Genomic DNA, 27573 nt, shown 5'->3' with positions numbered 1-27573 from the left:
CGTCCAAGAAAAGAGATGATAGACATTTGTTCTCCTGTGCAGTATTTTCAGATTTTTGTGTCTAGGAACGTTTACTGCTTGGCTCCTGCTGAAAACCACAACTGCTTTTTTCCCCCCTCCCTTTACAACCAATTACTTCTAACTAGCCTCCGGTGTTCCAGCATCTATCTTCTGTATAACCCTTATAGCTTTACCCTTGGAATTAAAACACCCAGTGACACAGCCAAGAGAGAGAAAATCCTGAAACTGGACAAATAGCCTGAAAATCCAGTAAACAGGATGGGAAGAACATGAAGTAGAGGATCCAGCCAAAAGAAAAAGCAGCATTGAAGTTGCTCTAAAATAACCAAATAAAATAGAGATTGTCCAAGATTTCAGTGAAAAACTATGCCTTTCTGCCCACCCCTATGCTAAGATTTTTGTGGAGGTGATTTGATGTGTATATGTTTGGGTTAGTTCTTTCCTGACTATCATCTGCATCTTTTCTTTATTTTTGCAGATTCTGAGCTCCAGATGCTTTTGAATATCTGAATTAACCCTTCACAACTGTAGAATTTTGCCAAAACAGGTTGCAGACAGTTTGCATAAAAAAACAAACAAACAAAAAAACCACTCTTTGCACCAAAACCCCAGCTTTACTGCCTTCTAGATGAGAGGACAATTATGTCAAACTTTCATAAGCATTTATTAGGACATGCCTTAATTCAACCTTTAAGATTATAAGTTTGGGGGTGCTGTTGTTTACCAAGCGTTGGACTAAAATATTTGCATGTGTGATCAGCTTCAGCTGCATGAATAAGGAGGAGCTGTTTGGATACAGATAGTTTTCCACTGCCCTCCACTAAGTAAAGTATTTAAAATATGTATTTTAAAGACCTAGGAGTTGTGGTCTATTAGCCTTTAAAACTTTTCATGCTTTGCAGATTTTAATCAGTTTACCACGTTGTGTGCACTAAATGACTGAAGCATCTTTAAAATGGCTGTTTTAGGGGAAGGAAAAGCCTGAGGAATGTGGGTAGAGGGAACTGTGTCTAGCTTTGGGGAAAGATTAAGGTAGTATTTGCAAGATACTGGGGTGCAGGAAGGTTCCACATCTTTGGAATTCATCTAGCAAATCTCAGGGTTGGTTATGCAAGTCTTAATAACATATCTTAATGAAATACATCCTCCTTCTTTTTAGTAAATGGAATCTTTGCTGTCCTTAACACTCACTTTCCAGGAGGGCACTGGGTTTCTTTTGGATGGATACATTTGGAATATTTCAGAGCGCTACTTTTCCATTTTTGATGCAATGGCTAAAGGGAACTGTTTTACTTCCACTTAAAAAAAAAGTTTATTTGTGCAGTGGAAGTTTCGAGTGTGCTTACTGAAAAGGTGCTGGTTGGTTCCCTTCATGTTGTAGACAGATACGCTTGAGAACTTAACTGAAGAGAATTAAGGAATGCGATAGGCAAAATCCACTGCACTGTCACAGAATCACAGAATGGTTGAGGTTGGAAGGGACCTCTGGAGATCATCTCGTCCAACCCCCCTGCTCCAGCAGGGCCCTCTACAGCATATTGCCCAGGATCGTGTCCAGACGGCTTTTGAATATCTCCAGAGAAGGGGATTTCACAACCTCTCTGGGCAACCTCTTCCAGTGCTCTGTCACCCTCTCAGTCAAGAAGCTTTTCCTCCTGTTCAGATGGAACTTCCTGTGGTTCAGTTTGTGCCCGTTGCCTCTTGTCCTGTCGCTGGGCACCACGGAGAAGAGTCTGGCCCCATCCTCTCGACACCCTCCCTTCAGATATTTAAACACCCTGATAAGATCCCCTCTCAGCTTTCTCTTCTCCAGGCTGAACAGGCCCAGCTCTCGCAGCCTTTCCTCACAGGAGAGATGCTCCAGTCCCCTCATCATCTTTGTAGCCCTCTGCTGGACTCTCCCCAGGAGTGCCATGTCTCTCTTGGACTGGGGAGCCCAGAAGTGGACACAGTACTCGAGGTGAGGCCTCCCCAGGGCTGAGGAGAGGGGCAGGATCACCTCCCTCCACCTGCTGCTAAAACTCTTCCAAATGCACCCCAGGCTCCCATGGGCCTTCTTGGCCACAAGGGCACATTGCTGACTCATGCTTAACTGGTTGTCCACCAGGACTCCCAGGCCCTTCTCTGCAGAGCTGCTTTCCAGCAGGTCAACCCCCAGCCTGTACTGCTGCATGGGGTTCTTCCTGCCTAGGTGCAGGAGCCTGCACTTGCCTTTGTTGAACTTCAGGAGGTTCCTCTCTGACCATCTCTCCAGCCTATAGAGATCCCTCTGAATGGCAGCACAGTCCGCTGGTGTGTCAGCCACTCCTCCCAGTTTAGTATCATCAGCATGCTTGCTGAGGGTGCACTCTGTGCCTTCCTCCAGGTCCTTGATGAATAAGTTGAACAAGACTGGACCCAGGACTGACCCCTGGGGGGCACCGCTAGCTACAGGCCTCCAACTAGACTTTGTGCCACTGACCACAACCCTCTGAGCTCGGCCATCCAGCCAGTTCTCCATCCACCTCACTCTCCACTCATCCAGGCAACACTTCCTGAGTTTAACTAGGAGAATATGTTGGGAGACAGTGTCAAAAGCCAGGCAGAGAAGTCCAGGGAGACAACATCCACTGCTCTCTGCCCTCCTCCACCCAGCCAGTCATCCCATCAGAGAAGGAATCATTAATCAGATTGGTCAAGCATGATTTCCCTTTGGGGAAATCCGTGCTGACTACTCCTGATGACCTTCTTGTCCTCCACATGCTTAGTGATGACGTCCAGGATGAGCTGTTGCATCACCTGTCCAGGGATGGAGGTGAGGCTGACAGGCCTGTAGTTTCCTGGCTCCTCCTTCTTGCCCTTTTGGAAGACTGGAGTGACGTTGGCTTTCTTCCAGTCCTCAGGCACCTCTCCTGATCTCCAGGACCTTTCCAAGATGATGGAGAGTGGCCTAGCAATAACATCCGCCAGCTCTCTCAGCACTCGCAGATGCATCCTGTCAGGGCCCATGGATTTGTGGATGTCCAGTTTGGACAAATGATCTCTAACCCGATCCTCCTCGACCAAGGGAGAGTCTTCCTTTCTCCAGACTTTCTGTCTTGTCCCCAGGGTCTGGAATTCCTGAGGGCTGGCCTTAACAGTAAAGACTGAAGCAAAGAAGGCATTCAATAACTCTGCCTTCTCTGTATCCTTTGTTACCAGGGCACCCGCCCCATTCAGCAGCGGGCCCACACTTTCCCTAGTCTTCCTTTTGCTATTGATGCATTTGAAGAAGCCCTTCTTGTTGTCCTTGAGATCCCTTGCCAGATTTAATTCCAACTGGGCCTTAGCCTTCCTTGTCGCATCCCTGCACACTCTGACAATGTCCCTGTATTCCTCCCAAGTGGCCTGTCCCCTTTTCCCCATTCTGTAGACTTCCTTCTTCTGTCGGAGTTTGGCCAGGAGTTCCCTGCTCATCCTTGCAGGTCTCCTGCCTGCTTTGCCAGACTTCTCACTCAGCGGAATGCACTGCTCCTGAGCCTAGAGGAGGTGATGCTTGAATATTAACCAGCTCTCCTGTACCAACCCTTCCTTCTAGGGCCCTACCCCATGAGATTCCTCCAAGTAGGGCCCTGAGGAGGCCAGAGTTAGCTCTCCTGTAGTCCAGGGCTGTGATCCCACTTATTGCCCTGCTTCCTTCTCTCAGGATCCTGAACTCTGTCGTCTCATGGTCACTGCAGCCAAGGCTACCCCCAACCTTCACATCCCCAACTAGACCTTCTTTGCGTGTTAGTGCAAGGTCCAGCAGCGCACCTCTCCTCGTTGGCGTCTCCACCACCTGGGACAAAAAATTATCCTCAGTGCTCTGCAGGAACCTCCTCGACTGTTTGTGCCTAGCTGTGCTCTCTTCCCAGCAGATGTCAGGGTGGTTGAAGTCTCCCATGAGAACCAGGGCCTGTGATCGTGAGGCTACTTCCAGCTGTCTGTAGAAGGCCTCATCGACGACTTCTTCCTGGTCAGGTGGCCTGTAGTAAACCCCCACAACCGTGTCACCCATGCTAGCCTGCCCTTTAATCCTTACCCATAGGCTCTCCGCTTGCTCTTCATCCACCCCGAGGCAGAGCTCCACACATTCTAGTTGCTCCCTCACATAAAGGGCAACTCCACCACCTCGCCTTCCTGGCCTGTCTTTCCTAAAAAGCACGTAGCCATCCATGACAGCACTCCAGCCATGTGAGCTATCCCACCATGTCTCTGTAACTGCAATGAGATCATGGCCCTGCAGCCGCACCCAGATCTCTAACTCTTCCTGCTTATTCCCCATGCTGCGTGCATTGGTGTACAGGCATTTCCGAGAGCCAATGGAGCATGCAGGCTTCTCAGGAGAGGTGCAAGAGGACCCTCCCTCGCCATGTCCCATGCTGTCTCCCCTGGCTGCATGCTCCAGGATGCTGGAGGCATCCTGACTTGAGCAGTGTTTTACTGACTACCGTGTCACTGTACCACTCCCCTTCCCCCATCTTGCCTAGTTTAAAGCCCTCCCTACCAGGCTGGCCAACCTGTTGGCAAAGACAGGCGTGCCCTGCTTGGTGAGGTGGATCCCATCTCTCTCCATCAGCTGTCGATCTTCAAACAGGGTCCCATGGTCACAGAAACCAAAGCCCTGCTGCCAACACCAGCGGCGCAGCCAGTTGTTAACTTGGAAAACTCGTCTACTCCTCCTCCGGTCCTTCCCCTTCACAGGCAGGATCGAGGAGAAAACGACCTGGGCTCCCAGACCCTTAACCACCATCCCCAGAGCTCTGAAGTCCCACTTGATGGTTTCCAATTTGCCTTTTGTGTCGTTAGCGCCCACATGGAAGAGCAGCAGAGGGTAGTAGTCTGATGCATGGACAAGTCTTGGCAGCCTTTCCATGACATGTCTTATTCGAGCCCCTGGCAGGCAACAAACCTCTCCGGACAAGAGGTCAGGTCGGCAGAGAGGCGCCTCTGTGCCCTGCAGCAGGGAGTCACCCACAACAATCACTCACCGCTTCTTCTGGATGTTCCCGCATGCCACGGTGTCTGTCAGGCCAGTTGCTTCCCTTGAAGCTATGCCCAGCTCCTCCTCAGCTTGGAGGACCCTAATCTTGTTCCTCCAAGGCCAATTTTGAGGAGGAGCAAGAGCCTTTCTTCTTCTATGAGAAGGACCAATTTCCAGCCTTTTCCCACAGTGTTACAGTGTACCATTTCACAGGGCACAGAGCCCTCCGGCAACTCCACTGCAGTGGTGGGGTGGGGGACTCCTGGAGCTGCACGGTCTCTGAGAATATCCTGTCAATCTCCTGCTCATCTTCTCAGACGCTACACAGCCTACTGACTTCCTCCTGTAACTCCTTTACCTGGCGATACAGCTGATCAACGCCAGCACACCTTCTGCAGGAGAGCTGACTGTCAGCCCAGGCCTCAGAGAGAGGCCCCAGGCACTCCCTGCAGCCTGACACCTGTAGAGCTGCATCTGCTGTCAGAGGGTCTGTGTGAGTTGAAGCTTCAGACACAGGTGATGCAGCAACTGCAACAGCCCCTGGGGAATGTGCTCTGCGGTGTGTCATGACCATACCTGGGGAAGCATGCACTACTACAAGAAATGAAGGTGCCCTCTTTGCCTGCACGTCCTTCTGCACAAACTGCTGCGCCAACTGCTGCGTCTGTTTTCTACCTCTGTTCACTGTGCTGTTGAGTCCTTATAGCTGAAAATTGATAAATACCTTAGCATTTAGTACATTCTCCTTCTTGCATTTATTACTATTAATATATGCTAAAGGAGCCCCAGAAGCTTGAACTACAGGTACAGTTGAACATTTGTGCAGTTTTCATAAATAGTGGAAGTAGTGACATTCAACATATGCAGGAATCCCTATAGTTACAAATATTTACAAATATTTATTTTGGCAGGAGCACCTTGCTCAGATGTTCCTTGCTACATTCACTAATACAGAGTGCGTATTTGTGACACAGCATACTCCTCAAATTGATATTGGAATTAGTCTGAATGCAAGGGATTTCCCTTGGCGTATCGCTTCGTATTTCACAAACGTTTAAATTTCATTACGGTTAAGAAAAACATACCACTTCAGCTCTGGGCAATTAACATGCAGGCATTGCAGAATTGGCACTGATACATTTGCCAGCAAGAGGGACTGGTAGCAGCATCTTCTAATGTGTTATGTGGCATGTGAACAAGATCTTAGCTCAGTAATTAATAATCCTTATCAGAGCCACCTAAGCCTCTCTTGGTATGCCTTGAAGTGAAGTTCAAGAGATACTTCTAAATTCCTAACTCCAGCAATTTTTCTAAAAGACCCATGTGATGGAGGTTTGTGTCCCATTGAAATGTGCTTCTGAAATACTTTGCTTTTAGATATCAGTAGCCTTTTTTTTCCACTGAGGCAGTCAAGTGAAGGTTTAATGTCAGAACAAAGCTAAAGTATGTGGGTATTATCTTGTCAGAAGAAGTTCAGCGTGTGAAGCGGGAGAGGGAATACAACTGTGCGGCAGTTAACCACACACTTTTTTGTATGTTTGCTGCCTCTTAAAATTTGCATAGATTACTTTAACTGAAACAGAAAAACTAACATTTTTCTGGAGTTTCAGTTTATTTTGTACATAGGAAAGCTTTTTATATGTTATCAGATTTCCTGTTTCTCTTGTTTAGTCAGTCTTTAGTGGGTTCTCTTGCTTTTTATGAGTCTTTTTTTACAGAACGTCAGCCGAAAGGCACATTTGAAAATGAGAAAATTAAATTGTAATCCCCCTTGCCCCTCTAAAATTTTGAAAGAGAAATTGGGGCACAATCTAGTGTGAAGAGAGTTCTTAAAGCTTGTGTTTTTAAAGGTAGGACAGGGCTTTCTGCACAGAGAAATTGTGTAACTTTAATGCAGATGATAGATAGATAGATCTGTTCCCTCTGACTGTAGTATAACTAACTGACACAGATAGTGATAGCAGCAAGGATGAGCAATGCAAGCCTCAGCTCGGGTTAGCAGCCCAAATCCTTGCCCAAGCTCATCAGAGCGATGGGGAAATCTGCATGCAATCTGTGCCGCAGGATCCTCACTGCAGTCTCCTGAGCTGACTAGGTTGAAGCTAGCAGGCGTCTAGCTGCGTTGCTATCATGCCTTCAGTTTGCTGAGTGTGCACGCCATATATTTCCTGTCAATAGTGTCTATGTCGTTTGTTCTCATGACTAAGTGCAGAAAAATATTTATGCGCTAAGAAGACGTCAGAGTTCAGGCAGAGTACTAAAATGAGTTGTTTAGTCGCTTTCTGAGGCTACAGCAGACAACAAAAAAGTGAATTCAGAGATAAGATTAGAGAGGTTGCTTCACTTCTTAAACTTGAAAAGGTTTGTAGCTATATTAAGAATGCTCTTTATGGAAACCAGGGTCAAAATTCAGCAGAAACAAAGCATCTTTAATGCAACTTCTGTAAGCCATCCAGACACAAGCTATCTTTTCATTTACATTTCACTACAGATGTCAATGAAAGCACAATTCCTTCTAAAGCGTCTTAATGTATGTAAAACATTACAGGAAGCAAGCTTAAGAGACTGCAGATGGAAAGAAAAGGCTCCTTATTTCATAAAAAATAACAAAACCTGTTTTAACATATTGTACATTAAATATTGTTCATTTGCATACTTTCTATGGGTACGTTATAAAAGCCCACCATGTGGTGGACTTGTTGGAAGTCTGAAATGATGCTCTATCCCCAAATGGAGATGTGTTAGTGGAAGCTGCTGCTTCATTATACAACAAAAAACTCTGGTTTCCTCTGTGGGCTTTCTGTTTTTACTTTTGTAGGTGGTTAGAATCTGAATTACTTTTTATTGTTTACGTAAAATTTAATAGAATTAAGAGGAGACACAGGTAGAATCACTGGTAACTAGTGTTTGGTATTTTACAGCAATCTGCAGACTTTGAGTCAACAGTAGCAGGGACTACTCAACCACGTGTTTTCCAGCAGACAAGCGGGCAGATTGCAGAATGCCAGTTAAACTATTTTTCACACGTTTTTATAGAATCGCAATTTTAATTTGCCCTCAGCTAAAACACTTCATGGTACGAATGTAGAATACCAGAAATTAAACAAAGAAATTCCTATCGAAAGCATAAATAAAAAAAACATGGAAAAGGAAGAAGAAAATCAGTATACATAAGGTGGAAGTCTTGCATGCCCGTGCATATATGGTGTTAAGTTTTGGAGAAGAGTGGAGTGAGACACGTTCCCCATCTTACTAACCATGCCAGAGCTGGCCCAGGCTCTTTCCAGGATTTTGTGAACCTCAAGCAGTGGGTGGTATCTGAGCACAGATACCCATTAAGTCAAGGCTCGGAGAAGTCTCATCTATCTCCAGAGCCTACATAGCATTAAGGGTTTTGAAAGGTAACATTGCCAGCTTAAAATCAATCTGCCAGTTTATAAGCTGCCAATGTAAAGATTGCAGGGCGGGTGTAATATGATCATGGGCACCCGCTCCGGAGAGCAAAAGTGCTCCAGCATTTTGAGTGATTTGCAAGGGTAATGAGAGCAGCCTGAGTAGTTTGATTAAAAATGTACCTTGCCAGACAGGGGGCAGACGAAACTGGGAAGCAGCAGAGGAGTACCTGCGGCTTGTCTTAGGATAAGGTGGTGGCATCTTAAGTCTTAGTTTGAGCTTTTTCTTAAGAAAACAGCAGCATGTCTTTTTTTTCGATGACATTTGACATTTTTCAAGGGAGAAGCCCAGTGCTGGGGACGTGCCTCGTGCAAGCCCCATGGAAATCCATTCGCACCTAGAGAAGCTACAAGCTGTTGCAACTTGTCATTTGTCATCTGTTTCTACTCAGCACGTCTCCCTCCTGGCCTGTTGTCAAAACGCAAGGCGCTCTCTAAACACTGACAGGTACCTCTCCATGGCCTGGAGGATCCCAACTGCTCCTGCGAGGAAAGCACTCCTGGGCCCACAAAGGATATGCTGGTCTGGGACTTCCTGGGAGGTGGTCCGCCCCGAATTTCATGGGAGGTTGGTGCGCACACGTAGCTTCTCAGTGCCCGAATTTGACACCTGGGACTTGGGGAAGTGATGAGCACTACCACGATGAGCTGTCAGGGCTCAGCTCCTTTGGCGATGAAGCCTGAAGGGCTAAAACTTGGAAGATGCTATGCTAATTCTGGTTTTGCTAGTGCCCCACTGTGTGGTTATGTGGGAGTGACTTAGGCTTGCTTCTGCTTCCCCATCTGTAAAAGACAATGGTAATGGTACTGTAGCGCTAGACTGTACAATTACCAGTGTTTTATCTGAAGACAGCTGCAGCCTTGGCTGATTTCAATGTCTAGCACTACTCTTTTAGCCTAAATCCAAAACCCACCATTGGGCAGGAACTGGAATCGGTGGGAAAGCCCTAGGTCACCTCACAAAACTCCTAACAAAGTTATCCTAGAAAACCCAGGCCTGGAAACTCCACATGTGGTTTCACGATCTGTTGAAAGGGTCTTTTCCCTCGTCATCACTCATGTGTGGCTGTGCTGTGAGTTTGGGCTGCTTGCTAGGCCAAGGCAACCAAGCAATGAAAAAGAAGGGGGGGAAAGAAAAAAAAAATGACGTTACTGTTCAGCCCCACAAAAATCGGGGGAGACCCAAGGTGGACGGAAGTTGTGACCATCTGTCTCAGTGGCAGGCTGAAGCCCATCATTGGATTGGAGGGTCGACTGGCAAATTCGGGGAAGGAAACCAGTACCTCTTCCCAAAACTGTGCTTGTAATTTTCTCTTGTTGGCGTTCCCAACCCACCAAGTGCTGTATCCTTCACTATTTTTATGAAAAGGTGGATGCCAGAACCTGACTTTTTAAAATGAATTTCCAACTTAGTGAAAGAAAGCGATCCAGCAAGTGCCAAGTACCACTTAGCCATTTTGTTGTCTGCTTGCTGCATGAGGCCTTGTAAAAATTAGGTAGTCTCTGCGCAGGGCTTTGTAAAGTACCATTACACATGAAACGCTGTGTTGAAGGAGCCTTTGATGCTTTAAATCTTGAACATCCCATTTTATGAAAGCTTGTCAAATCTTGACCTTAATCGGGTAGCCTGTCTCTTGGTTCTTTCTATGGATGTATGTGGTGGTGGAGTGAATCCTTCCTTGAGTGATTATTGAAAGATACTTTTATTAATTAAGCTCGGGATCTGGAGATGATCGTGCTAACGAGCCCACAGAAAGCTGTAGTCCTGTTGCAGTTAGCTTCAGGTTTGAGGGCTGTGCAGTGGACAAGGAAATTGACCAGCTTGGATGAAGATAGGAAGATACCCTCTGGCTACTCTTCTGTACACACAGAGAGAGACCAAGGACTTCTGGAGAAACCAATGTGCAGTCATATAATTAAAGGCTTATTCAAAAAAGCGTATGTACAAGGGAGCTGAACTGGTCTTGCAAAGACCGGCATTGATTATGGCATATTTTGGTGCACGTATCTGACCTGGTAAGCTCAATAGTATTTCTTCAGTGTAGGATTTTCATGTGATGAGCATATGAGTATTCATAATTAGTATGTCATAAGTCTCTGTGGAATTTTAGTTAAAATTCATATTGGAGAGAAAAGAGAAGACCAGCTGAAATAACAGGAAAAATGACACCAGTTTAATTCCTCTACTGTCTTCTTACCCTTCTTTCCCCATTGCCTTTCCAGGTTGTGTGTTTGCACCACACGCCTGAAAGCAATCCGGTGCCGTCGAACCATTCAGCTGACCAGCCTGGCAGAAAACACACCCAGTAAGCTTGTGAAAAGGTTTCTGCCGGGTTGGTGAGGTGAAATGTCTCTCTGCAGGATCCAGCAAGTACCAGAGCTGTTTAGCGTAGGGGCTGTCCTGGATTACGAATGGGGTTACATGAAGTGCCTGCGAGTCATAGTGAGGGAACCCCTTGACAAAGGAAATGCTCTTTTTCTGTTTCTCTGAATTAAAACAGCATTATTATCAGTTGATAGTAACTTCTATTTTAGCACTGGGAAATCTGACTGTGTTAATTTGCTCTTTTTTCTCTTCCCTTCTCCACAGCAGCAGCAGGAGATGCTAGCAATGAAGCATCAGCAGGAACTCTTGGAGCACCAGAGGAAGTTAGAGCAACACCGGCAGGAGCAAGAGCTGGAGAAACAGCATCGAGAGCAGAAACTTCAGCAGCTAAAAAACAAAGAGAAAGGAAAAGAGAGTAAGTAGCAAAAGCTAACTTGTTTCAGTGATGACAGGCAGAGTAGATGAGTGGAAACCATAAAACTTCCACTCTGAGAGCTTTATAAAGCTAGTGAAACCTTCATGTTGCCTCTCTACAGAGCTTGACTGCACAGGGAGCTTATATAAACTCTGAGGAGGTATTGAGGGTAGAAGAAAAGTGTAGTTCCATGGTTTATCTTCATTTTTGTCTTACTAAATCCCATTTTAGCATATTTCGAAAGGAAGCATATTGTCTCTTTATTTGATTTAACATTTTTTAAAGTGTTTTTGGCAGCATTCCTAATGGAGACAGAATATTAAAACCATAAAATATGCTAGATGCACACTGCATCCCCCCCCCCTTTAATTTCACTCTTTTAAGATGTATCTAAGTTCTCAATTTTTAGCTTTAACGTTTTTTCATTCAGAAAGTAGTTCTTTTATGAGGTACAGATTGTGGTTGGCTCTTGCATACTTTTCCATGATTATTAAGTACTTCACAAGATTCAGTGAAATGATTACGACCTGACAGATCCCTTATCGAAGACACTTGGTTGCTTGTTCTGTTTTCTTCTGAAGAGAATTGGAGGAAAAACACTTTGTGAAGTTGTACAACCAACACATTAGTTTTTCATTTCACATGAAATAAAGAAATATGCAGTGGAAGAAGCTGAGAGGGCTAGAGGGCAACAGGAGATAAGACACTGACTGGGGACCAGCAATGAGACAAGGCTTCAAGAAGGACTTTTCTGGTAGAAGAGTACTAAGGACCAGGGCAAAATGAACTGAAGTTTGAATTCTACACTCCCTGCTTATATATTTTGCAGGGATAGACTTCAAGCTGCATTCAGAATAAAAGAAAGTATGAGTCGACCGCAAAATCTTAGCAAAGCAGCTCGTAGGAATTCAGTCTTTTTTTTTTTTTTCCTAATGGAGAGAGGCCAACGGATCAGAATTTACTCACTCCTGAATGTTAAACTCCTTTTTTTCTAAGTAAAGGTGATGCTAATGCAGGTTGGCTACTGTGATGTCCAGCTGGCTGCCTTGTGAGATGCTTTCCTTTATCCTTTGGCTACGTTCTGTTATTTTCCTAAGTAAAGGCAGTGAGTTTGAACTGGATGAAAACTATAAGTTCTCATCAACTGCTGATATTGTATCAATGTTTTGTTGGTCATCTCTGCAAAATTTATCTCTTGTTTTTCATTAAAATAATTTAAAAATTATAAAAACGCCCAAACCTCTGTAAAATAAAAAAAGCATGAAGCACCTTTTGGAAGAAAAATATGGGGGTAAAGGAAAGAATAGAACTTGGGGTTGTTAAGTCGAAGATCCTGTTCCCATGGCTACAGTTTTATTTTTAAAATACTTTTATTTAAGAAATGCTATGGGGTATAATCACTAGAGCAGCTAAGCTCTCAAGAATACTTAAGTCATTTTTCTCACATCAGAAAATTTTGTTAAGCGTAACACAGCTAAAATTGTCCTAATCTGAAATGTGAAGAGCATGTAATAGATAGAGAATATAGTTTGTTCTCCTTCCTTCCACTGTCACTGTAAGCCAAAATGCATTGTTTTGTACCTTTTAGAAGGTAAATCACAAATAGATGTACATTAACATAATATCAGTGCCTTGATTTCTCATCTCAGGAGTCTTAACCTGTCCCTTGCGAACCAAAATCTGCTCTCATAATGCTTTTCATCAAAAGCATGACTTCCAAAAGAAGGAGAAAAATATATATCAAGCTGAAGTAATAAGCAATAGTTGGTCTTTCCACTGTTACCGCTGAACCTAGAGCAAGATCTGTGCATAGGTTTCCAGACATGCATCATCTGTCTCTGTCTCAGTCCTTCTGGATGTTAAATCTGTGCTTGCTCAGGCAGCCTTTGACTATGGCTCGCTTTGGACTTTCTCCTACAAGCTGACTGGTTATGACTAGCCCACACTATCATTAAATGCTTCCTCCCATGAATTTCCATTTGTTCTGTTCCTCTCTACTTGCACTGTGCAACGTCTTCTTTGCACAGGAGTTTGGTCCTGCTTCTTACCACTTGTACTCTGGTCCTCTTCCCCCTACCCTTACCTTATCCTAGATTCGGTTGCAATATGATCTTGGGATAATATATGTTTTATTTTTCTCTCTGCAGTAGTAATCTGGCTCAGCCTGTTCTCTCTGTAGTACTTTGCTCACTGCAGCTCTCTTTCACAGCTGACATGCTTTTTGCTCCCTGCCCTTCTTAGACACGCAGTCCCTCCGAAATGAACGTGCCATCTTTCATACTCTGCAGCTTGTTTTTTCCCCCTCCATGCACATTTTCTCCCCAACAGCCTGGGCTATTATATTGAGCTCTTGCTCTCCAGCTCCTTTGCTCTTGTCTCTCCTTTTACTCTGCCATGTCTTTCACTTCTCTTAGGGTTGAAGGTCTTGCTTCCCACCAGTGGACTTGCACCTCTTTTTGAGGTCTGACGTCTGCGGTTGTACTCTTTGCTTATACACCTTCATGACATATGCTGTCAGGTGCACAGAAGGTTGAGGTTGTGCCTTTCTGCCTTTGGCTTCTTTCTTAACATCCATGCTGGAAGCTATGCAGTGCTTCTGCCTATATGTAACAGTAGGACTTAATCTAAAATAATTCATGTAAATTTATGTAAAATAACATGTAAAAAGTGAATTAGACTTTTTTTTTTTTTGATCTTTCAACTGAAGAGTCAAGGGCTAAGTAAGGGTCAGAACATGTCACATGACAGCTTTGTCTATGGCTCCAGCATGGCTCAGTTTTTATCTTGTTCTGCATATGTGAGGGTGTTTCAGCTTCTACGTAAAGCAGAAGAGGTGCCAGTGGAGCTTTTGTTAACCTCAGGATCTAAAAACGTTTGGCTTGAAGCCTCCTAAAGAATGTCAGATTTATCCAAACCCCATATAACACAGGCATATTTGGTTATTTTAAAGTTGTGAATAATTTAAAGGTGAGACTTTCTGGAGAGATAAGGCCTTTATTCATGGATTGCTGCACTTGTCTCCCATTCTGGTCTAGTCATGTGCTTTGCTATGCTTGTTTGATTTCATGTATAGCTCCTATGTTGTTCCTGCTGGAGTACTTTCCAAACCCACATTTTGTAGAACTAGTAAGATACACGGTTCTCCAAAGGAGCAAATTTTCAGCTTTTCAACTCTGTCTAAATAGTTGTGCAAACTTGAGGCAGCGCTTTATAGAAATATTTCAGTTTTCTTCTTTTGTGGAGATGCAAAAAGAATTGTTTCACTGATCTATTAAATGGCACCATGTTGCAGAACGGAGTGCAGGAGACAAAGGATCACCCTGCCATATTTGGAATTTTTTACTCCCAGTAGAGCAGACCATTTTCCTGGCCTTTTGATATTTTTGTGGCCCACATCTTTTCCTTGGGAATTTTTAGTTCACGCTGTGGTATAGATGAACTGTCCTTTTCCACATGTTCTGCTTGCCAAACTTTCTATGCATTACCCCATCAGAAGCTCTGCTGTGAATCCATTCTGTCAACTGAATGATAATTTTAATCCATCATCACAGTAAAACAGACTGGTCTCTATTGTGGAACAAAAAATGATTAGAAATTACACAGTTGACATTTTAACTCTACACTTCCAAATTACTGACTTTTTTTTTTACTGTTAGATTTTCTATTTGAAGAAATAGATTGCACACTTGTAAATGAATTGGAATATTATGTTGGTCTTATTGTGCACAGATACTTTTGAACAAAGAGGTCCCTATTTACAAGATTTTTCAAGACAAAATCTACATATGAGACATTTGTCTCATTCTCCTTCTGCTTGCAGATGTGACATTTAAAACTTGAGTGTACACAAGACCCTTTTTCTTAAATACCTTTGATTAAAAGAAAGCTGGAATACCTAATACAAGTGCTTTATTCTAAGTGTACTTTTATGCAAGTGTAAAAATCCTCTTCAGCAATCTTTTATAGCTAAATGATAAATCTCTGATTAAATCTCCATTTTTAAACATAGATTGTGATTATATGGAAAGCTAAAGGAAAAGAAAAGGAGAGCTCCTTCCTGGAGGCACTTTGTTCTTCTCCTTTTGAAAGAAAAGTTCTTTATTGGTTTGAGAATCAAAGATTTAATTCTGAAAGTTTTTTGGAAATTTTAATTTTGAAGGCATGTGAGTTTGTATTCATTTCTGCTTTTAGGCAAAGGGCATTGGTTAAATAACCTTTTTTATTATTATTATTGACATTTCAGGTGCAGTGGCAAGCACAGAAGTAAAGATGAAGTTGCAAGAATTCGTCTTAAATAAAAAGAAAGCTTTGGCACACCGAAATCTCAACCATTGTATATCCAGTGATCCTCGCTTCTGGTATGGGTAAGTGGTACTGGGCTTATCTTAATGATTCAGCCGGTGCCACCTTTTTCACAATTGCTGGAGATGTGGGGAATAGAGCTAATGTGTTTACTTGATGAACTAATATAATAATAGAGTTAGGGTTTGACTTTAATTTTACAAAATAACCAAAATGTTTTTTTTAATGGACTTCCATGGGAGTGTTTATCATATCGTCTGTGAGCATTATTTCTGTGAGCAGAGGTCTTTGTTCTCTTCTCTGGTCCATGATTATTCAGATTAGCATGTTCAATTAGCATGCTCAAGGCCAGAAGTTTTAACCTGGCTTCTCTCTTTAAACTGTGGAAAATATGAAGTGCATCCTATCTGTAGTTCGAATCACGATTGCCCCAGCCTCTACATTTTCTACTGAAAATTGTCAACTGTGGGTGTCCTATAAAACCCAAATGTCATGTGGAGTGAGATAGTAAAAGCTGACGTCATAGTGACAAGGGACATGCCAATGTAAGTGATGCTGTGAGTGGCATTATAAACGAGGCACAAATTCAGTTCCAGATGTTGACTTCTTTGTAGTGTAAAGTAAAATTAGAAAACCTGAGGTGTTTTGAAAATAAATATGTATTCAGGGGTGATGGGGTCATAGCCAGAAGATGTTTCCAAACTCAAGAAAATAAGTTGAAATTATACTTGAAATGTATCCCAGCTATGAGGCAGTCCAGAAGTGTTGAAGTGTATTTATATTTGAAGTGTATCTGTAAGAATTTTCGGAAAAATTCTAGCGTTATTTCACAAGGGTGAAATTGTGCAATTTTAATATGCCTGTGAAAACAGCTTTATCTGATTTGAAACTTGGAAACTATATGGCTATGGCACTGGTTAAAGTACTGAAATGTTGATAACTTAGGCAAAGATAATATTTAAGACCCACTAGGTCAGTAGAAGAAGAAATAGGAGAAACTGAATTTCAATCAAGAGGAAATAATTATTGTTTTAGATGACTGATTTTCTACTATTCTTCTTAATTGAAAGTCACCAAGAAATGTGTGCATTTTATTAAAAGCAGCTAAAGACTCTGTGAGCTGCTATGTTCTCCATTTTTACCAGTCAGTTAAATGCCTAGTTTTTAAGGAAAAAGTCATATTAAATTAAAAACATAGAATTAAGAATAAGGGAAAGTTTTCTTCCAAAATCTTTGATCCTTTGACCCTGGGGAAACCTGACATGTAATTGTGATTATATATGAATTTCATCTATTAGAAAAGAGAAAAGAAAATTTGAAAGTGGTTTGAATTCCTTATGTTTTGTAGTTTTGAGTTAGCTGCTTTTTCATATAGATTACAGCATTCAGAGCCGAGCTGAAGAGCAGCGGTCTTAAATACCATATATGTTTAAAGGCCAGATATGATACAGGAAATTATTTAGCCTAGTTCTGCTTAAGGTTTCAGTGTGCTCCCTGCCTCGTTTTTAGCTAATGCTGAATGCAGGTATGTTGTTAAGATTTCTTGTGATGTTCATAAATCTGAAGACCTCTTTCCTCCTCTCTGCTGATACAGGGATGCCAGCAGCTAGGGCCAATATGCAAGCTGTTGCACAAGGGGGGCCATTACGTGTCTCATGCGTTTAACAGGCTCGCCCTTTCCTGCTCTTCACTGCATCTGTTTTGCAGTGGGGAGAGCATCAGCATTTTGATTTGTAAGGTCAGAACTGAAAGAGCCTTGGAGGCCTCACAAATCTTTGTAAGAGTATGTTTAAGTGATAAGTTGCAGCCAGACATGAGCTCTTTCTGCTCAGGCTTTAAGGAAGACAGATGGAAGTCAAGCTGTGTAGTTGTAGTATCTCATCTCCCAGTGGAGACTTTTTAAAGGCAGTCCCTTACGTGTTAAGGCACAGATTGAGGGTTTTTAGTTTCCATTCTGTTATTTTAAAGGACCTTTAAATTGATTGCGTATTAGTATTTATTTGTATAGCATCTCATAGGTTACCAATTCAGTGACAGAGATATTTCAGTACGCACATACTTCTGACATGATTTAATTGGGTGGTGTTCGAATTTAACACACACAAGCCACGCTTGCAAAAGATAGACTTGATGCTCCTACTGTGAGCAGGCAAACCAATTAAATAGTAACAGATGCTGAAATAGTCTCCTAAATGACACACCTGCTTTTAAGCACTTCCTTTGGTCTCATTAAGGTTTATGAATTCCTTAAAAAAATATATTGAAAGCACTCCTTGAAAAACCAGCTCTCTTAAGGGTATTGAACAACACAACAGTAGTTTTGTATCAACATTTTTTTTTCCATTCCCATGTGAAATAGCTGTCATTCCCCTTGCCTTTTGGGCCTAGTTTCAGTTGTCCAGTGAGATGTGCAGATGTTTTAACTTTGCTCAGCAGTGCAGGGCCACTGAGTGTAAAAAGCGATGAGTGTTAAACTGATGCCAAGTGTAAAAGGCTGTGGTTGCACACACGTGTGCAGATCAGCCCTCAAACTGAGAAGGGACCAGTTGCAGAGGGTTTTCAGATGTAGTCATAGCCAAAAGGATCACTGAAGGACAGAAGGAAACTTTTTGTTCCTATGTATGATGCTCACTAATATTTCTTGGAGGCTTTTATGGAGGTCTTGCTCAGTCTTCAGCTCTGTGGCATTCAAGCCGCTTTGTAAACTCTGTTTATTATGTACTGTTCTAGTCTATATGTAATTGTTTAAAAGAGCTTTGTGGACTGTAATTTTCAGATTATGTTAGTGCTAGGCAGCAATACAAGAGGTCCTTTTCAATTGTATTGTCAGACTGTCCCTCCTGTGGATTCTGTACCTCTTGGACGCCCTGCTCCCAGTAGGATTACTCTTGAAGATACTTAACATAAATAAGAGTGGCTTAACAGGAGCCTAGCGCACCTCAGGTTTAGTAGCAGGGCTATTATTTCCCGAGGAAGTTCTCATGTGTATGTTTGGGAAGTAGCCATTCGGTGCAGTAACAGTCATAAAATGGATTTTAGCAGTTGTGTGTTAAGAGCTCAAGAGAGAGATAATTACATGTTAGGTTATTCCAGTGAGCATAGGTGTCTGCATTCTCTGTACACAAAGCATTCTAGCAGAGATACATATGTGTGAAAATATATTCAATTTACATTAAGTGAATAGGTTTGGAATACCATGCGTGCTTTATTGGGTGCATGGGTTTTGAAGGACCTCTCAGTTCAAAGAACAGGCTACCTGTTACGTGAAGGTAATGTGCTTTCAAAAACGCCTGCAAACAAATTTTATCTGTTTCAGGACCTTTGAAATTCTTGAAAGGGCATGCAGACCAATGCATTTTGCTTAAAGCAGCGTAGGGTGCTGGATGGCAGTCCTTCAGCAATACAATGTATTCATGTTTGTGGTGTTGAAAACCTGTCATTCAGCAAATCGAAAGCACATCTAAACAGGCTCTTTGAGTTTGTGTGCGTTCCCCAACAAAGTGATGAAAATAACTTCACTGTACAGATCGTGTAGCTTAAGCCATGATTAAAAAAAAAAAAAAAAAGGCAAAACTATTGCTTGTATAGGCAAGAGCAAAAAAATGTCATTGTGCGACATGGTGGGTTTGAGGGCTCTTGGCTTTCAGCATCTAGACTTCCTGTTTTTGAAACATCTCTCTGTGCAGCCTTCTTAAAGCATGAGCAGATCTGGGTAGAGAAAGCCACTTCTGTTTTCTTGAAGGATTCAAATATTTTTCAGTTTGGTTCTGTTTTGATTTCAGGTGATGATTAAACTATGCGTGCATGTGGGTATTTATTGGTGTGAATATGAAAAAGTACATGATGTGTGCATATGCTAATGCACCACTGTGTAAGAGCCTGAATAATTATTTTGCCTGTATGTACAGAGAAGTTTTGGAATATGAAAGGAGAGAGGATTAGAAACCAACAGTGAATCATATCGTTTGGTAAGAACTGTTGAGTAACTGTTGGTAAGAAAATTTTAATGTAGATATTTGGAAAAAAACTTTTCAGAAATTTTGTACGAAAATCACATAGAAAAATTGATGCATTTTCCTACGATTTCATTAGTCTCTTATTTTTTGAAGCATGTAACTTGTAGTAGAATTGATACTAGGTATTTCATCAAACAGCCTGATTCTGATTTGAGCCTTCAAAATGTGATGCTCAAGGAATTGAACAGATTAGTGTAACTGTGAAGTTGGAAGGCCTCTTTGATTCCTTAAAAACTTCTGTGGCAGAATATTTCAATCAAAGTTCCCAAGACTGTCCAATTATTAAAGCATGTAAAATTTGAAATCCTCATTTTATTTGGTAAAATGCTTGTTTTACGGTGTCATTAATGGTTTAATATTAAAAAAAACAAAACAAGGTGTAAGTTCTGTTTATTTTAACTTAAAACATAAAATTGTTTGATAGCTATATGCTTGTCATCTGTATTGCTAAATAGATTATTTATTTTGTTGGTGTAACTATTACCATGAGAAATCTGGAGACTTGCACAGGTCTAGACTGAGTGGGGTTCACGGAGATCTTCAAGAGCAAAATGGCAAAACTGGGCTCGGGTCATTAAGTAGGAAAGATATGGCCAACAAACTGGTAGGAGGCTTTGAAAACTCATTCATTATTTAATATCCTCAGCAAACGGAGTGTAATTTGCTCCCAGCAGCTTACTTGAACAAAGCTATAAATTATCAGCTTCAAGAAGTGAATCTGGAAAGGTGCTGAGTACTTTGGCCCTGTCTCTGCTAAGTACTTGGGTCAGGATACAGCAAAGCAAAAGGCAGAAGACCACCTAGGCAGCATGGCTGCTGCTAGGAGATTTAAACGTGTGGCACCTAATGTGATCATCCCTCAGTTTTGTTTCATCTGTAGACTTGCTGTCTCCCATGTCTGGGTTTTACTCAATGAAGGAAAATTACTCTTCTGTGCTATGATTGAGCAAAGTAATGGCACTCCTGCTTAGCTTCAAGGACGTGATTTATCTTATCAGAACCTAACCCAAGTTAAAATTATGCTCACGGTTAAATACCTTCATAAGTTGAGCCTTGCTCAGCAGGGTTATTCCTGTACTGAAAATTAAGCATATGTTTAGCTGCCTCCCTGGATACCAGACTTTAAATGATCCTTTAGTTTATTTTTTGCATGAGTGCCTAGAAGGAGAAAACTAGTACAAAGTTATTTTCCTTGATATTGCTAACTGATAAGTAATATAGGAGAGAAGATGAAGCTACACTGTTCCCTTTGTGTTTCACTTCTGTAAAGCTTCTTCCTTCTCTTTTCTTTCTTTCTGTGCAGGAAGACACAACACAGTTCTCTGGACCAGAGTTCCCCACCCCAAAGCGGAGTATCCGGCACCTACAACCACCCTGTCCTGGGCATGTACGATTCCAAAGATGACTTCCCGCTCAGAAAAACGGGTAAAGCTCACATCGATCTTCTGTATTCCCCACTGTCTTTGCTGTGACACTTGGTCCTTTTATTAAGAAAAAAGAGAGAGGGAATGTTACCAAAAAGAGCAGTATTTCATGTGATTTATTTAACAAGCGTTCACTCCATCCTGCTCCCCCTCTGCCCCTTCATCCCAGCACTGAATGAGCAGTGTTAGAGTGAGACTGGAACTACTTTGAGCATGCAGACTTGCAGAGCTGAATGCAGAAGACAGCGTAGTTGTGTCAAATTGTGCGAGCTGGTTGTTTTTGCAAAGTCAAAACTAATACATAGATTTGCGTGTCTGCAGTCACTGTGTTTTGCTGAGTGAAAAAAGTACCAAGAAAAGTTCACTTCTTCTGAGATTTGTATGTTATATACAAGTTTAAACTTAAAATAAATAATAATGTTTCTGCCAGTCAAAGTGTAGGGACTTCCTGGAAGGGTTTTGGTTCACACCTAGACAGTTATTTCTCAGTTAGGTTTTTCCCTGCACTGTAGCTAAGCAGGTCAGTTATTTCTCAGCTATATATTATGTAAACCAGTTTGTTTTGGTTGGCTGTGGTCCTCTGCTCTCTATCACAAGCCTACAGCCAACACAACCTCAGCTTCTAGCCTTGCTAGCTTGTGATCCACTGCTGCTTCCTTTGGGGGAAAGCTAAGCTTTGACATGCTCACCCCAGTTTGGGGAGCAGTGCTGCTCGAGTGCATGTTGCTGACAGAGCTGTGTGTTGTAAATAGCTTTAAAACAGAAAAAAAAAAATGAAAGGATGGAATAGAGGTAGGAGGAAAAGCAGAGGTGTGACTGGAGAAAAAATCTGAGCTTCATACCTTCTGCAGATAGGTTTTGACATCTACCAGCTGCGTAGTTATTTCTCATATATGCTCTGTGGGTCTTCAGATGTGGAGGGAGGAGTGCTGGTAATCAAAAAGGGTGTCATCACTATGAGAATGAGTGGTAGTGGTGTGTTAACCAGATCTCCCTATGAGATTACAAGTCTTTGCTCGAACTGGCTGCCTTACTCCAGTTCCCAACAGCTGACAGCCACTCCGTTTCCTTCTAGAAGGGTTGTAGGTATTCTCATGCCATTTTTTCTCCTAATAGTGGAGCAGCTCTTACAGGTAGTGAATCTTTTAATGCTATTCCAGTTACTTTTTGAAACTTATTGCAAAGATGGGTATTTTTCTCCTTTAGGCATCTGACAGGGAAAAAAAAAAAGCACTTCTGCAATCCATCCCTGTGCCTCCTACCTTTCAGTTCTTTGCAGCGTAGTACCTGTCCTGCTATCCAAAGTCACAGTCGGTGGCATAAGCCTCTCAGGCTGTGCTGCTGACACTTCCAAGGTGGAGAAGCTTTCTAACCCAAGCCTGCTTTTAACAGCTTCCCCCTTAACACTGCAGTTGAGTTGAGGGATTTCCAGGCAGATGGCTCAGCCTCTGTGATTTCTAGGAGGAAAAAGCAGAAGAATCCATGGATGAATTTCTGGACAACTTGCAGCAGGTTACTCCTTAGAGAGAGTTGCACATCACCAGTCCCGTGTACGTCAGTGGCTGAATGGCAGATGCCAAGCGCTTCTGCTTCAGCTACATAAAAAATCAATCAAAAGTTGGCAAGCCTTTTCCAGGATGTGGGCTTTTCCTGTGCATGCCCTGTGCCTCTGTTTGTGGTCATTTTAACTACTGACAAGAAGGCGAAATCTTTTTGGAGGGTTCCAAAAGTTTAAAAAATGGATTTACTGAAGGGTAGGGCTTCCTTTCATCTCTGGTTCTGGATAATGAAAGACCAAGTGCCCCATGAGCTGCAGTAGATGCTACTGCATCATTAGTGCCCATGACAGCCAAAGTGACACTGTCTGGACTTCAGGCCTTTGCTTTTCCTAGGGAAGGTGAGCACCAGTGGAGGACTGCCCTCAGAGATTTTCTTTCAGTTCTGAAACAGTCAAAACACAAAAAGGTGTGATGTGCCCACCTGCCTGGAAGAGGAAGCTCAGTCCCTGGGCTGTTAGCAACGGTTGCTGCAGTTTTCTTCTGCTCTGCTTGTGGCTTTCAGTCTCCTGCAGGAAACCTCAGTATTTCCACAGGAGGAAGTATCCCTTGGCAGCGTACCTGTCATCTTGCTACTTAGCTGTCCAGGTACCTTTGGACAACCTGATTCCAAGAGATTTTTAGATTACTTTCTTATACTTTTAGAAACCGGAAGATCCATTTCTGTTAAGCATGCGTTAGCATCACCACAGCATAAATGCTCCAAACACTCCTTTCCTCCTCAGTTTAGGGGACCTTTCTTGGGAGATCAGTTTGAGGCTAGGTCTCCCTTCTTGCTCTAGATGTTATAGGAGTGGGTTTCAGCAGAAGAGCATCAGCACATCTTGAACTTTCCTTCACTTAGAGCTGGGTTAGGTACTGTCATTTTACTTCCTGGACCTAGTTCTCAATGCTGTAAGCCAGTGATTTTCGTCATGGCCTTGCCACCTTCTCAAGAAAACATCTTAGTGTTAGGTACAGAGTGCTTCTCTTGGCAGTTCTGTGTTCATCCCTTTTCTGTTTCCCAAACTGAGTTCTGAATAAGAATGTGACTGAATAAGAGCCCTGTAAGACAAAGTGAATTGAGGATGATAAATGTATGTAATAGCATCATTAAAAATGGAAGTAACTAAAATCATTGTTATTTTAAAACAATAGCATATTTAACTGATTTTGTTTTTCCAAAACACTGACGTTTGTTCTTTTTGTGCACGATTATTAATCTTTTGAGGAATAGTTTGTGATGCATATATGTTCCGTTGCAAGGTTCAGGGGAGGTTTTTTTGTTTTATTTTGCTTTCAACACAGCAGCACTTCAGTTTTTGGCACAATGATATCCTGAAAAAATCCCATTGCCAAGAATGTTAAGTTGCTTGGAGAAGAAATGATCCTGATCAGGCTGGTGTAAACAAAAGGAAGGGAAGGCTGGAGCCCATCCTAAATAAAGTTCTTTATTGCAAGTGAGCTTTTCAGATTTTTGGCACCAAGCAAAACCCTGACTTTATTTGAGTTTGTAATTTAAAACTGCCGTGTCATGTAGTCCAGTTTTATTAAATTTAATTAAATGTTTGCAGTTCAAGTATAAAATCCATCACAAAACAGTTCTGATTACCAGGACTGGAATCCAACCAAATCATTGTTATGAAGAGGCTGACTTAGGGGGCTGAGAGAAGGCAACTTGAAAGATCATTTCTTCCAGGTTGCATTTTCGGAATTGGCAGTATGACCTACATGTTAAGAAATTGTTCAGAAAGAGTAAATATGTAATTGTACTGGGCTTTAATAATACTGCCTTTCTTCACTCTCTTTGATTTTTTTACGACACCATGACATTGTGCTAACAGATTATACCTATCCCTCTGTACACACTTGAGAAATTTTGCTAGTCTAAAACTCAAGTATGAATGTCATATAATAGACATAATCAGCTGGGCATATTTGCTTTGGTAGAAGAAGAAATGTGCATGAATAATGTCTTGAAAGAGTGCTTGAAAGCATACAGCCTGTGAAACAGTAAACACTTGCAGCATGCCCCTGATACATCCTCTCCCCTGAAATTCTATACTTGTGCGATTTGTTTTACTAAATTATGTTCATGTTTCTTGGCCATTTGGTTTCTGCATGAAATTGTTTTGCTGTTAGGCTGCTGAATAGGCCAGTTATTAAATGGTTGAATCCTGTTCTCAGTCTGGCTGCTGGAGGCATTGCACTTAATTCCCCCTGTCTAAACACTTTGGGGCTCTCCCTCTTTTTTTTCAGTTGAAATGGTAACTGGTCGGTGCCATTCATGCTTTTGTCCTTTCATTGTTAAATAACTTGCCCGATGCAAGGATATTTTCCCCGTCCATTTAGTTTCCTTTATTATATATATACCCTTCCTTTAGTTATATGTGTTTTGTCTGCAGATGTTGAGAGGGGAAAATATAAGCGACCTTTTCTTGTCCCCAAATCAAGACCGATGTCTTCCAAATGTAGTGTAGATTCATTGAGTAGTGTACTGAGGCCCTCAAAATAAATATCTGGAAAACCCTCTCATAGTGATTGTAGAATCTGGGTTTGGGCAGATTTTTGTAGCCTCTTTTGATGACCCTAAAAATTATTTGTCAACAGTTGTCTAGGAGTTGCTGTAGTTATTTTTAATGTAGCTTTCCAGTTTTGCATGTCTAAGCATATGGTATCCTGCTTGCTAGAGTTATTTTCTCCCCAGTAACAGGGTTTTTACACTATGCTGTTCCCTGCTTTTTGGAATTTGAGCAGTGGAGGTATTAAAAAAGGCTCTTAATTAGATATCTCAATTGGTCACCGTTACAGCGATTTGTAAGAGGCTGAAGAGAACTTTTTAACGTAGTTTTCATCCTGCTTGTGTTTTTGTTAATTTGTTGGGGGGAAAGATTGGGGTTTTTTGTGTTTTTTGGTTATTTGTTTCATTTCGTTTTGTTTTTACATCCTATGAGGACTGGATAGACACTAGCTTTCCCACTTACTCCTGCAAAGAGATAGGGTAAGGATTCCTGACATCTATTGGGACTTGACAGCTAATTGGGATTTCTAATGAAAGCCACATCATTTCAACTGGTCATTGTCCAGTGTTGTTGAAATCCATAGAAGTTTGCAAAACTTGGCACCTGCTAAAATTGCTTGGGCAATGCACATTCAACTCCTGGGGATGTATGAACTGGAAAAATTTCCCTGTCTGTGTATCCATACTTAAACTGGACCACAAAGTAAGAAATGTAAGTCGTTTCTTTTGAAGTTCTCATACGAGATGTTCTCCACAGTTGTCAGTGTAAAAATGCCTACGTCTGTATGAATCATCGCTACAGGTTGTGAAGCACACTGACATCTCTTCACGGTTGTGTTCCTGCTGTTGAATAAAGCAAACCTTTCCTGAGACAACTGTTTTCCTTTGACCTTCTTTTGACCTTCTTTGTCTCCATAAGTGAAAGAACTGTGCCTTCCACTTAGCTTTTTTGCCCTGACCTGGCAGCTGGTCTTTGAACCTGTCTTCTCACACACTTAATAATTTAGTTCAGGATTTTTGATAAAAAAAAAACTGATGTTTTTGTTTTGTCCTGTTTTTTTTTTCACCTACCAACACTCTGGCGTTTGCCAAATCACTGTGGTTTGTTGTCCACATGAAGACCTCATGCCCTGCATCAGAAGCGATAACAGCTATATGTGCATTTGAGCAATGTTAGCATTTGGAAATCAGCACTCTTGGTACTTGGGTTTTTGGCTTTAATTCCAAGGGCTGATTGGCTTACAGTTCCTGGAGCCACTGTCACCGTTTTGTGAAGCATCACTGGGACTCTGAGTCCAGCCATCTTTTTACTTTCTGTATCACAACTCTTTGCAGTGCATTGCTGACGATCAGGAGGAGGTTGGTGGGCAAAAATATTTTAAGGAGCCAAAGAATTCCTTTGCTTCCAAGTATGTTTTCCCTTTGGACCTGAAGGATAGCGACTCAGGGAGAGAATTTCTACAGCTAGTCTGAATTTAATGCCAGACTAGGAACTTACAAGGACATCTTTGTCAAGGATCTGTCTCTGAATTTCCTGTGTAGATAGTAAAAGGGTATATACATGCATGTGGTATGTATTTGGGAAGAAATGACAAATGGAAAGTGTTGCATACCCCTTTGTCAGCTACATTTTTCTGGAGACCAGGAAAGAAGTGTCCTACCCCAAAACCTCCCATCCCAGCAATGTGTCTTGCCTTCTGCACAAGCGGTTAGGCAGTCACGACAGAAGAAGTAGAATTCGTTAATAGCTTAAATAGCGCATCTTAGAGCTTGTGGTAAAAACAATCTGTCCTTAACCTTTACAACCTACTCAGTTAAGAGCAGACAAGAAAGTGCCAAGGAGAAATTTTTAGCTCAGCGTCATTAGACAGTGGCTTGTGTACTCTTTTGCAGTAGTGACTTCCTTCAAGGAGTGAAGGAAAACAACAAAAAAACTTGAGTATTCCCTCTTATGTGGTGCAAAAGGGCAGTCTCCAGCACACATGCCACTTGGAAGGCTAGTTGTTTTCCTGAATTTAACCAGTGTTTTGGGACCTACTGCAGATGGAGGCTGTCAATTGCCTTCCCCATGCTGACAATCCCAGCAAATACATCAATGTCTAGCCCATCAGCCTCCTAATGGAAAAAGAAGAGGTCTATGTTATTCTTCTGGCTCGAATCAAGAATGAGCAAATTGAGAACAACCACTCTTCTGAGCCACCACTCCACTTAGATGGGGCCCCCAGTGATCATAAGATGTACCTAGGTGGCAGGTTCATGACCATTCACTGCAGCTCCAAGGGTGTCCTTGAAGTGAGCAGCGCTGTCCTCCCCATCTGCACCTGCCTGCTGGCTGCCACGTGTCCGCACAGGCATCCATGTGTTGGGCTGACTCAGGACAAGAAGCCCATAGACTGGAACTGAAACTGTCTCCTTTTTGCTAAAACTCTTCTGCTTCCATGCAAAAGGGAGTAGCCTAAGGGAGGAGAGTGTCCAGCATCCTGTGATTTTGTTGGTTTCTTTGCGCTGTTGCAGAAGCACATGTTGCTTGAGTTGTATTTGCAGCTAAGCAGATGAGATTGTTTGGAACAATTCTGATTT

At 42.2% G+C, this 27573-nt stretch overlaps 1 protein-coding gene across 17 annotated transcripts in view; it reads left to right on the top strand.

The window, feature by feature from the left end:
- Positions 1–27573, top strand: part of HDAC4 (histone deacetylase 4) — a 293162-nt gene that overhangs the window by 170313 nt on the left and 95276 nt on the right. For 8 of the 17 annotated variants that reach the window (XM_068947754.1, XM_068947760.1, XM_068947759.1 and 5 more), the window contains 3 exons: positions 11045–11195; positions 15439–15559; positions 20817–20938. In XM_068947754.1, coding sequence (XP_068803855.1) covers positions 11045–11195; positions 15439–15559; positions 20817–20938 — 394 coding nt within the window. The remainder of the gene's footprint in view (positions 1–11044; positions 11196–15438; positions 15560–20816; positions 20939–27573) is intronic. The other 9 variants (XM_068947757.1, XM_068947756.1, XM_068947752.1 and 6 more) reach the window with 3 other exon arrangements.

The sequence above is a fragment of the Struthio camelus genome, chromosome 6 (genome assembly GCF_040807025.1).
Source record: "Struthio camelus isolate bStrCam1 chromosome 6, bStrCam1.hap1, whole genome shotgun sequence".
Taxonomy (NCBI): domain Eukaryota; kingdom Metazoa; phylum Chordata; class Aves; order Struthioniformes; family Struthionidae; genus Struthio; species Struthio camelus.
Note: the sequence above shows the minus strand (reverse complement) of the source record. Positions and strands in the feature narration are given on the sequence as shown.